The sequence below is a fragment of the Anabrus simplex genome, chromosome 4 (genome assembly GCF_040414725.1).
Source record: "Anabrus simplex isolate iqAnaSimp1 chromosome 4, ASM4041472v1, whole genome shotgun sequence".
Taxonomy (NCBI): domain Eukaryota; kingdom Metazoa; phylum Arthropoda; class Insecta; order Orthoptera; family Tettigoniidae; genus Anabrus; species Anabrus simplex.
Genome location: NC_090268.1, coordinates 259,492,021 through 259,504,694, shown reverse-complemented (window position 1 = coordinate 259,504,694; position 12,674 = coordinate 259,492,021). Strand labels below are relative to the sequence as shown.

The window sequence follows — 12,674 nt, the reverse complement described above, 5'->3', positions numbered from 1 at the left end:
GTAGGGGAGTTAACCCTATGCTCAACCCCCAACCTGGAGGACCAGGGTATCACTCTTAGTCTGGATCATCACCTTAGACCTGTCCAGCTTGGGTGGCCCTACCAGGAGCAGATGCTCCCACCGGCATAGCTCTAAGGATCATTTGACCACCCAAGCCTCCAATAAACACCCGGCAAAATATATTTTGCCTTCGTCAAGGTGGTGATACCTTCGGGAGGCATTCCATGTACATATACTATGACAAGTTCATTATTGAATTTTAGTTGCATTTAAGCATCGCTTTCTCCACAGACTAGATTTGTATGACTGTTTTATCTTGTATTAAAGCATGTGTTATACTTTAATGAGGAACCCAGTTCAGGGCCCTGACTTAGTTTTAGATTAAGTATGGCTGAAGATGCTTACAAAGCCTAAGCAAAACATGTCCCATTTTAACATGTATGTAATATTTTTATCTTAAACTTAAAGATTGTAAAATATTGGAATGGTGATCTTTTAATAATTTTTTTTTGAAACTTTTACACCATGTGACCTTGCTGTGGTGGGCAGGCTTGCATGTCCCAACGAAGCGGATAGCCGAGCCGCAGGTGCAACCGTATTGGATGGGTATCTGTTGAGAGACCAGACTAAGGAATTTACTCATTCAGGACAAATATTTAAGGTTCCCTATGGGAATCAACATCTACATCAAAGGAATTGTTCATCGAAAGGGGGGTAGCAGCCTTTCGGAAGTTGCAAGGGCTGCAGTCTGGATGATTGACTGATATGGCCTTTTAATAATACTCAACATGGCTTAGCTGTGTTGATACTGCTACACGGCTGAAAGCAGTGGGAAACTACAGCCGTAACTAACTCCCGAGGACATGCATCTCTCTCTGTATGAATGATGTACTGATGATGGCTTCCTCCCGGGTAAAATATTCTGGAGGTAAACTAGTCCCCCATTCAGATCTCCGGGTGGGGACTACACGAGAGGGGGCGATCATCAGGAAAATGGATACTGAAGACTTACATGTGGAGCGTGGCATTGTATGGAAGTGAAACATGGATGATAACTAGCTCAGAAAGAAAGAGAATAGAAGCTTTTGAAATGTGGTGTTACAGAAGAATGCTGAAGGTGAGATGGATAGATTGAATCACAAATGAAGAGATAGTGAATCGAATTGGCGAGAGGAGATCGATTTGGCTAAATTTGATGAGAAGAAGAGATAGAATGATAGGACACATCTTAAGACACTCAGGACTTTTTCAGTTGGTTTTTGATGGAAGAACGGTAGGGGTAGACCTGGGTATAAATATGACAAGCAGATTAGAGCAGATGTAGGATGCAGTACTTACGTAGAAATGAAAAGGTTAGCACGGGATAGGGTGGCATGGAAAGCTGGATCAAACCAGTCTATGGACTGATGACTCAAACACAAACTGATTTAAATAATCTCATAGTTTTTATTCTTCGTTCCTTCTACTTCATTACTGAGTGGAATGGCCGCATATGTTAACAGGCTATGGCTATGGTGCCAAGCTCTGCATTTGGGAGACGCATGGGTTCGAGCCCCAGTCTGAGCTGTCCTGAGAATGATTTTTTTGTTGTTTCCCGTTTTCATGTCCAGAAAATGCTGAGGCACTTCCTATTCATAGGCCACAGCGGATACCTTCCGCCTTCTTACCCAACTTCATTCACTATCATTCTTTTCTCTTCATTAGCTCCTCAACTGGAGTGGCATCAGGAAGGGCATCCAGCTGTAAAAACACGTTATATGTGAATTCATCACGTCTCGTCCCTGACCCCGTATCAAGAAACAGAACTAAGGAGTAGACGTATCTTCTTCTTCTTTATCATCTCAGCCCTTTCCCACATCACGTAGGGTCAGCGTTGCTTTGGTGGATTCTTCTCTTCCGTAAATGTCTATCCAATGCTTCTTCCCTCTTCCAACCTTTTTGTCTTAGATCCCCTTCTACCTTGCCTTTCCATCTCATTTTTGGTCTTCTTCTCTTCCTTAACCCTTCAATTTCCAGGTTTCCAATTTTTTTCCCCACGTAGTTCTCACTTCTTCTCTGCACATGTCTATACCATCTTAGCCTGCTTTCTTAAACCTTCTTTCTTATTGGTCCCACTTTCACTAATCCTCTGATGTAATCATTCCTTACTCTGTCCTTTCTTGTAACTCCATTCATCCATCTTAACATTCTCATTTCTTCCACTTCCATCTTTTTCTCTTGGGTTTTTGTGATTGGCCCAGTTTCTGCACTATAAAGCATCGCAGGTCTCACCACAGATTTATAGAGCTTTCCTTTTATCCTGCAACTGACCTTCTTATCACACAGTACTCCACTCAATTTCTTCCAATTCATCCATCCATTATTTACCCTGTGTTGTATTTCAGCCTCCAGACTAAGGGGTAGACATATGTACATAAGTACATTGTTCGTACTTCATTAACTTTGAATCATACACGCCTTGGACTCCAACGTCAGACACAAACTTGGAGCAACAAATTAGCTGAGAATGGTCTGCGCCTCAACACCCAAAAAACCAAATGCCTATCTTGTATTATCCTTGTTAACTTCTCATGGGAACTTAAAAATTTTTGTCTGTTGGGGGTGGATGGAAGTTGTGAGGGGGGGGAGGGGGTTTGGACGGGTGAGGAAGAATGCTTAAAAAGTGATTATTAACTTGTCCTTAACTAAAGTAATGCTAAAATATTCTCTTCTTCCAATAAGAAGATAAAAATGTTTTTTTAAGTCTCCTTTCTAGCTTCTGTTCGGAAGCGTACACGAGAAAACTCTGATTACTTTTCACCATCTAACTACTTGAGATACTATTAAAGTACATATAATTAAAACTTAACTGAAATATTAATAAAAACATATGTCAGCTTCCAGTCGAGGAGTTAAAATCTTCTTTTTTAAGTCCCACTCATGTTTGTGCTTGAAGGCTTGTAGAAAAAGCTGGTTAACTTGCTTTTTTTATTGCCAAAGGTAGATTCTTAGAATGCCCTTGCAGCTAAATGTTGGAATGTGCATAGAAGTTATTTTGTCCATAAACCATATAATTGGGCAGCTTGTAACACGATCTGCAACTGGCAGAAAATGGGTAAAAATAATTTAAAATGCTTTTTCCCGAAAGTGTTGGCATTTAGAATTATCTCTTCGGAAGAAAGGGGGATGGTGTTTTGAAAAATCCTAACTTACCCCTGTCTAGATTTCCATCTTTCCTTTCCGCTATCTTGGGTGTGGGTCTGTGTCATTGTCCTCCATCCTCGATCTGGTATAGTAGCTATGTAGCTTGTTTGCTTGCACAGTTCAGCGGGGAGAGGGGAGACAAGGGCATGTCGTCATCTGTTGTTATTTCTCAAGAGGAGGGGGGGTGCTAACTGTGACTTAGAGACGTCATACTTGTTCGTGTTATTTGCTAGGCTCGCTTGCTTCTTTTCTAATAATTCCAAATATCTAAGTATGTGTTCATATAAAGGGTTTCTTTGTTTGTTCGTTATCAAGAAGGTTGTGAATGTTTTCTAAATTATTCATGGTTTATGCTGTTAATAATTTCAACGTCCTGTTTAATGTTGGTGAATTTATTTCCTGTTTCATTCATATGAGCCCCCATTCTGGAGAACCTTCTGTATTTCTCTGCATTGACCTGCTCCTGATATCTTATTGAAAAATTCCGCCCAGACTGTCGGGCATACGAAACCCTGCATTGGGAGCAAGTCAACTTATAGATTCCTGTTATTGTTCATTGAAAAAGTTACCTTAATATTGTGTTTCTTAAACAAAATTTGTGAGTACGTAAATATTAGTATTATTGTATGAAAACTTTATATACTTTTTTGCTTTCTCTGTTTGTTCTGCCAAATTTATCTGTTGTTTAGATCTGCACTTACAAGGGAACATCGGCAATGGTCAAGTCGCTGATCGCGATGAAACTTGGAAAACACATTGAGGTACACGTAAAAACGATGTCGGCATCAATTTTGAGTACCAACATTCATTAGGGCGTTAACTACGGGGCCTAAAAGTTGCAACATTTCAAATTCTGCGCAATCAGCGATGAATACCTGCTGGCCAATGCTAAGCCTGCACACTGCGTGCTTGGAGACACGCCTCTGCACCTCCTCCTCTCCACGCTCCAATTGGTTCGCCACCGCACGTTTCCCTTTGCCCGCGCTTGCCGGCTGCTTAGCTGTTCAACGGGACGAGCTCTATTCTGTGCTTCTTCTCGTACTATAATAATTGAAATGCTTTAAATAACGTTCCGTTTCACACATAATGATAATAAATAACCTACACTAATATAGCCGTATTTTATTCAAATGTCATATTTTCATTCCTGCTAATTCCGGTGAGTTGTCTCACATTCGTGGGTACAACTCCGAGCTAAGTAGGCCTACCACCGGGCGTGGTCAAACGTGGGATGGGGTACTGCGTCCTACCCACGCTTAAATTATTATTTACTTCTAAAACGCCTTAAAGCTGTCAGTAGTGTCCTTTAGAGCAAACATACATATGGAATTAATTAAATTAAATCGCCCACTACATAATAAATCTCCCACCTTTAAACAACGTTAAATACCTTTTTATGTAAAGAAATTACGTGCCCGGGTAGAGGATCTCATTGAATGTAATGAGATTCTGTACCTCGGGATATCAAAACCTGGTTATAGGTCCAGATCTTCTTTTTATGTCCCCTCCCCCCCACCCACCCATTTTGTGTACACTATCAGTTGTGTCATAACAAAATGACATCGCGGACGACAACAACAACTATATATATATAATTATAAACAATTATAAACTCCGAGTTTGAAACTACCGGTATTTTCCGTATTGCGTACTCTGGTATAAGGAATGTGACGTTAATATATTTAGTAGTTTGGGTGTGTATGGGTATGATGTCGTATTTGGGTAAGTATGTACACTCAGAATAATCTCGCAATACACCAGAGTGGAAATGGTAAGTCAATATACCAACAAAACAAACACGATCATAGAAGAATATAACTAAGTCATGAACTTGGACACTAGTCTGACAAACGCAGTAACATAAACAAACAGCAGTCTATGCAAGTATGGCATGCCACGAAAAAGATTCACAGCTCTCCAGAAAAATCCATACGTATACAAGTACTCAAATTCCAGTTTCAAAGTGAAGGGTTTTAGCAGAGCGCATAGGGAAGCATTTTACTGTGTCCATTTTTTCAGAGGGACCCGAGGTAAGTACAGATAATTAAAGGACATGGAAATGCGTGTGATAAAAATCAGGGAAAAAGAAGGAACAGTTTTTTCATAATAATAATATATTACCACAAACACCAAGAAGGATTTTTACAAGCCAAAGAAAGTGAAACAGATAATTAAAGAAACCAACAATATTTTAAAGATTAGATACTTCTGATTTTCAAAAAATAAATGGGACGACCATTTAACAACACAATTTGCTATTTAAAAACAGCTAGACTCGAAACAGGATGAATTTTACAATAGTTTTCATTGGGAGTATCCTACAAAATGGTAAACAGATATTACCCATTAATACAAAAATTTTAAGAGAATTTAAAAAGGCATTAGGCCACTGTACAATCGCAAAAGTACAAGAAAAGAAAAAACCCGGGACAGGAACGTGGGGAAAAAGGGAAGGACGTGCAAAAGAACAGTACCTAAGGCTGGCAACAGGAATTAGGAAAGAGAGAACCTACAAGCATTAATAGAATTCAAAATTTTGAACAGAAGCTAGGCGTTAATATGAATACAATTAGTCCTATTCTTGCGTTTGTTCACCAAGTCTTTTAGAATCCAATGGTTCATATCACAGTAATTATTCACGTAATAGAAAGCCAAATTTTGAAAAAGGATCATAATGCAGTTCCAAGAAAAACACCACTGTCAACAGCTCAGACTAGCAATATTTTTAGCGTGAACAGTCATTAGCAGCCGTTTCGGCATGATGAAATAAGGAAGTGCAGCTTTAAAAAGAAATTCAAGTATGGCAAGGGAATATAAATTTAAAGTTCGCTCACCCATCCAGCAGTCCTTGAGCTTCAATCATGAACAATAAACACCATATAAAAAGAAAAAACATTGCACACGGACCAGCCGCTAGCGCAAATAAAAGAAAGTCCTCCCTCCACACAAGTCGTCTTCTTCATCCAACTCGCCGATCAAGCCCAGAGCAGGCCTTATTTATATTCCGATGGAAACGTCCAGAAAAGACGAGAGCAAAAGGTACACATTGCACAGCGAGGCGGTAGGGGAAGAAAGGAGGGAGGGCAACAGCAGGAACAGTACGAACTGGACGGGCGAAGAGAGCACACACACAGAGGTTAGTAGGAGCATGTCGAGTGTAGCAGACGTAGAATCACGTAGAATAGTAGAAAAATTTGGAGCACGTTATAGGAATAGGCCTATAGGTAGAATGTTTTTATTTGTGCTTGTACTGAAGGATTTATTTATGTTTTGCAGTGACAGTCACGACACATTTCAATTACAGCAATGGCTGTCGAATATAAATAAATTTAATGCATAGGCAACTTTGAAATGAGTATGACATTAAATGTAGTAAAGTTTGACGTAATAAGAAAAGCCTTGAAAAATAAAAAAGATGTGCATTTATATATGCAGTAGATATACAGTAATCACAGGCAGGCCTGTAGTCTTACTGTACCGGTACTTTTGCGTTTTAGCTGACGAAGGTCTATGTATTCAACAAGTACCGATATTAAAGTATCACACTACAGTCTTCTGGGTATAATTGCAGTTATATACGCAAAAAATTAAATGGCTATTGTATGAACTGGTACAACAACAAACAATTAGAAGGCAACACAATAAATGACTCCGTATACATTACATCGGGCAAACTCCCCACCAGTAACTGATGGTAAACTAAAACAATCTTTGGTCTATTCGGAACATTAAAAAATAGTGAAAAGGAAACCGGAACAAAACACAATTAACAACGGGCACCATACTTTGTTTTTTGCTAATTGCTTTACGTCGCACCGACACAGATAGGTTTTATGGCGACGATGGGATAGGAATGGCCTAGGAGTCGGCAGGAAGCGGCCATTGCCTTAATTAAGGTACAACCCTAGCATTTGCCTGGTGTGAAAATGGGAAACCACGGAAAACCATCTTCAGGGCTGCCGACAGTGGGATTCGAACCCACAATCTCCCGGATGCAAGCTCACAGTCGTGCGCCTCTAACCGCACCGCCAACTCGCCAGGTGCAAACGTTTTCATAAACGTTTCAGAAAACGTAAACTGATTAATACAATGTGGAAATTACAAAGGAGAGATATGAGGAAGGCTGATAGAGTACCCAAAGTGTAGCACCGGTTCTCTTCGACAGCTAAGAAAACGGGCTGGTGAGGGGGAAGGGAAACGTGCGGTGGCGAACCAATTGGAGCGTGGAGGGGAGGAGATGCAGAGGTGTGTCTCCAAGCACGCAGTGTGCAGGCTTAGCATTGGCCAGCAGATATTCATCGCTGTCGCGCAGAATTTGAAATGTCGCAACTTTTAGGCCCCGTAGTTAACGCCCTAATGAATGTTGGCATCCAAACTTGATGCCGACATCATTTTTATGTGTACCTCAATGTATTTTCCAAGTTTCAAGGCGATCAGCGATTTAACCATTGCAGATGTTTCCTTGTTAGTGATTATTTTATTAATGACTTTGAGACTAAAACCATTAAACAAGACCTGTTTGCGGATGTATGCGAACTTTTTTAAATCTCATTTTCAGTTAATGGAACTTCGAAGGCTCTGTTAATAAAACTGTAATACATGAATTTTTCTGTGTATCAGGATGCAAAGAATTGTTTTTAATTGTGGTTGGTGTGAAGGTTGGTTTCCTGTGTATTCTGGAATGAAAATGGTTTTCTTTCTGAGTTGTATTGATATCTAGAAAGTTGAGGGAACGATCTTCTTCTTCTTCCACTATAAACTTTATATTTGGGTCCAAAGTGTTCAAGATATTTAGAACATTCTGCCTATTGTTGAATTTCTCATTTATTATAGCGTATGTATCAACATAACGTAACCAAAAGTCAAGCTTTTTAATGTGACCTAAAATCCAAGAATGTTCCTAGTGGTCCAGGTATATATTGGCTAGAATGCCTGAGGTCGGGGCTCCCATGGGGAGGCCGTTCTGTTGGTATATTTTGTTGTTAAAAGAAAAATAGTTATGATTAAGCACGAATTTTAGGATAATCATAAAATACTCTATTTCTGGTACACTAATGCGTTTATGTTCTAATAAGTTTTTTTAAAATGATCTTAATTGTTTCTTCTATGGGGATGTTGGTAAACATGTCTATGTCGAAAGAACATGTAACATGAGAAGGAGCTAGTTTGAAATCCTTAATTGCCTTAATATTACAAATTTTTTTTTTTTTTTTTTTGCTTTGCTTTACCTCGCACCGACACAGATAGGTCTTATGGTGACGATGGGACAGGAAAGGGCTAGGAGTGGGAAGGAAGTGGTCGTGGCCTTGATTAAGGTACAGCCCCAGCATTTGCCTGCTGTGAAAATGGGAAACTGTGGAAAACCATTTTCAGGGCTGCCGACAGTGAGGTTCGAACCTACTATCTCCCAAATACTGGATACTGGCCGCACTTAAGCGACTGCAGCTATTGAGCTCGGTAGAATAAGTTTTAATTATACTTTAATAACGTCTCAAGTAGTTAGTTGCTGAAAAGTTAATCTGTGTTTTTTCAAATATGCTTACGAACAGAAACTAAAAAAGAGACTTAAAAGACGTTTTTATCTTCTTATTGGAAGTTTGTCAGAAAAATATGCCAAGCAACAATCCACCCCAAGTAGTTTTTTAGTTCTCTTATCTAGTAAAGCAGTCAAGGATGAACAAATTCTGGGAGGAGAAGAAAAGATGAACCATGTTTTAAAACTCCTAGATCAGTGTATTTGGCATTTGATAGAGCTTAAATTCAAGATACCCCGGGCAGTAGATTTACTTATCATACTAAGCTGTAGCAGTCAAATAAATTTGGCTGATTACATAATTTTGCTTGTATTTATTTTTCTGGAAAGGCATTGGTGTAATGCTATATATTGTTGAGGCTTGACATTTTGTGTACCAATCTCAAACAAATAGCATTCTTTATGCAAGTACATAAATGCTGAAATATAGAATTTAAAGGTATACTCTTCTTCACTTTTAACTCACTGTACAGCACATCTCAAAAGCATTAACCTCTATGAAAGCCTTATTTCATTGTCAATTTTTTGAAGTAGTAGGTTTCTCTTCATCCTTCTTGTTCTGTCCATTACTACACCTAGCACAGTCCCATGTAATCTTCTGAATTTGGGGCTTGGTGAAGTGTTGCTTTCCAATCAGTGACTCCTCGTACTGATGGAGAAATTCTATTCCAAAGACCACGAACTGCTACTTCATAAAAATGTTAATACCCCAGAGTTGCTAAAAGGTTAAATACTGACATTAATTTGAACCATTCTTAGAATAAATAAATGGCGGAAGAGTCTCGATATATGAACTTAAGAGATTGTGTTGTTGGAACCTGTCCAACATGCAAGTGTGAAGCGTTAAAAAACTCCTTTTAATGGTAGAATTCAGCACTCCAGCTACTCTAAGTAATTGAAACAATTAAAAAAAAAAAAAGTGTAACATTTGTGGTACTGCTGCTGCTACTACTACTGCTGCTGCTGCTGCTGCTGCTGCTGCTGCTGCTGCTGCTTCTTCATACCCTTTTGGACATATATCCAATTATCTGCCAGGCTGAGTGACTCTGATGGTTGAGTCGCTGGCCTTCTGACCCCAGCTAGGCAGGTTTGATCCTGACTCAGTCCAGTGGTATTTGAAGGTGTTCAAAAACACCAGCCTCGTGTTGGTAGATTTATGGCACATAAAAGAACTGCAGGACTAAACTCCGGCTTCTCAGCATCTCCGAAAACTGTAAAAGTAGTTGGTGGGATCTAAAGCCAATAACATTATCATAATCATCATCATTAAAATAAGGTTACAAGAGCTCACATGAAGAAACTTTATCTTACAGGCAGTTATAAAGATACGCAATATAGGGCACTGATACACATTACTATTCAACTTATTCGCCATTGCAATGGTACACCATGACATTGATTCCGGCATGGAAGAAATCTGCATTCAGTCCCTGAATTCCCATCAAGATGCCATGCTGAATGGCCTTATCATTGTTGGATTGCTTAAAACCTGGGTCTTTCTTCAACATTCCGAAGACTTAGAAATCACTGGGTTTAATGTCAACCCTGTGAATGAAGTATATCATTGGATAAATCCGGCTATAATTGCAAATACTGCCTCTGTAGATAGGACGTAATGGAAGTGGGCAACAACAACATATGTTTCATGCAAGATGATATCAGATGAGGAATTGGCTAATACAACTTCTGTTAATCCACCAATGATGAAGAGAAAAATAAATCCTAGTACCCAAAGTAAAGAAGGGATATATGTTAGTTGAGTACTGTGGAGAGTAGCAAGTCAACTGAAAATTTTAATTCCTGTAGGGACAACAATAACTATAGTGGCGGAAGTGAAATAAGCTCCGAACTGGCACCCAGTGATTTTCATCTCTTTAGACCGTTGAAGAAGCACCTGGGTGGTAAGCAATTCAACAACTACATGGCCATTCAGCATGCGATCGTGACGTGGCTTCAGTGATTGTATGCAGATTTCTTCCATGTCAGCATCAATGCCTAGGTGTACCATTGGAACAATTGCTTGGACAATAATGGTGACTATATTGAATAGTAATGCTTATCAGTGGCCTACTACTGTATCCTTATACTTGCCTCTAAAATGAAACTTATCTGTGTGAGCTCTTATTGCCTTATATTTTGAAGCACCTTTATACATGTTTTTTTTTTTTTTTTTTTTTTTTTGAATACTCATTTATTAATAATATTTGCAATGAAACTATGTCTTTTTTGTTTTGCTTTGTTACAGAGGAGATGGAGTCTGTGCCCAAGGTAGCCAAAGCTCTTCTGTCTGAACCAAGTTTTCAAATTGATTCCTTACATTTTGTTCTTGGAAATCTTCAAGTGGACCCCAAAGCCAAGAAGATGAAAGTATTTTCTTTCCGCAACTGTAAGTTGATCAGATTGAGGAAAATACATGTTTTGTAGTAAAATAATCATCATTATTAGCAGCAGCATCACATAACACTCAAGGCTTTCAAGGCTGGCATTATAATATATACATATATTTTGGGCTTGTAGGCCGTGATCCAAGAACATATGGTAGTCCTGACATTTCACCGAAAACTGTGTTTGGCATTTCCAAGGGTTCCGCTATCTTTGACTGCTTATTATTTAGTGTATGGCTTATACAGACCATATCAGTAATATATATATATATTTACAGGTGAGAAACAAAGTAATTTGTGCTTCACAATTGAATATCTAGTTCTTCAATCCAGTGTACAGCATCTGAAGTTACCAGCAGGAAGTCAGCTTCATCACAGCGATAGGCTCGAATCTTGCATTCCCTGGACGATATGGTGAATAGTCTGCTACGAAGCACTCAGTGGAATGGAGTGGTATCACAATAATAATAATAATAATAATAATAATAATAATAATAATAATAATTAATAATATGGCCTCAGCTACCATGTGCAGACATTTTAATTTGACGCCATCTGGCTGTCTGCTCATCAATTTTGATGTTCCGTTTTACTCTAGGCCTACTAGATGGCAGACAGAGTCTGTGGCTGAGATTTAATTAATTTTGTTGGGTAAACGCCAAATATGTCACCAGAGATCCTTTACATGCCGACATCGTATGACATGGAGTGTCAAATGGACTTTTTTTCCGCTGTTCAAAAATCTGACTACCACTGCTGGGTTTGAACCTGCTATCTTGGGAATTAGAGGCCGACACACTACCATCGATCCAATATATAGTGCAGGCTATGGTGTGCTGCTCGCCTAGTGGTGTGCATGGTTGGGGGGGTTCACAATTGGCTCGTCTTATGGCCAAGTATCAGAACGATGTGGAGTCTGACATTGGCCGATCTGCCTTGGTGGAGACAGGCAACTTATCGCCCAATGCCTTTTCTGGCCTGCTGTGACCCCATGTCCTCCAGGCTTCAAGGTTATTAAGTACTCGAAACCAGGCTTTTGTTGTCCCATTCAGATCCCTCCTTATGATTGAAGCTGTTGGTGTGCTTCAGGATCTCAATGCCTTTCCTTAGGGCCATTAATACTTTCACGGCCCGTACTTATAGACGTGATAGTGTATAGGCTTTTGGGCTTATGCCGTGTCAAGAAAATAAGGTGAAATTCTTAACGTTTCGCAGAAAACTGTGCTCTGCGTCCTCAGAAGAAATCTCGACTGTCCACGAGAAAGACTTCTTAAACAATGACACTTTGAATTTTGGAATGTTATAATAGAAGTGGAAATGGTACATTCATTCGCCACCAGATGGCCCCCAGGACGTGGCATAACGCTAGCGTTCGAAGCAGGAGCTGATTGAACCATCACAATCAGACTAAGTGGTTCACATATCATGTTTGGGTAACATATGGCAGGTGTAAGACATAGACATAAGCCTGGAATGAAACATTTGGCGACGAGGAAGGTACGAATTTGGAAAAAACAGAGAACAATAGTGAAGGGACAGGGGAGGGAACTACCTACGTAAATTCTTAATGGCTG

At 39.5% G+C, this 12,674-nt stretch overlaps 1 protein-coding gene across 3 annotated transcripts in view; it reads left to right on the top strand.

The window, feature by feature from the left end:
- LOC136871866 (E3 ubiquitin-protein ligase RNF123) overlaps positions 1-12,674 on the top strand; it is a 320,579-nt gene that overhangs the window by 272,479 nt on the left and 35,426 nt on the right. For all 3 annotated transcript variants that reach the window (XM_067145510.2, XM_067145511.2, XM_067145509.2), the window contains exon 19: positions 10,962-11,102. In XM_067145510.2, the coding sequence (XP_067001611.2) occupies positions 10,962-11,102 (141 nt within the window). The remainder of the gene's footprint in view (positions 1-10,961; positions 11,103-12,674) is intronic.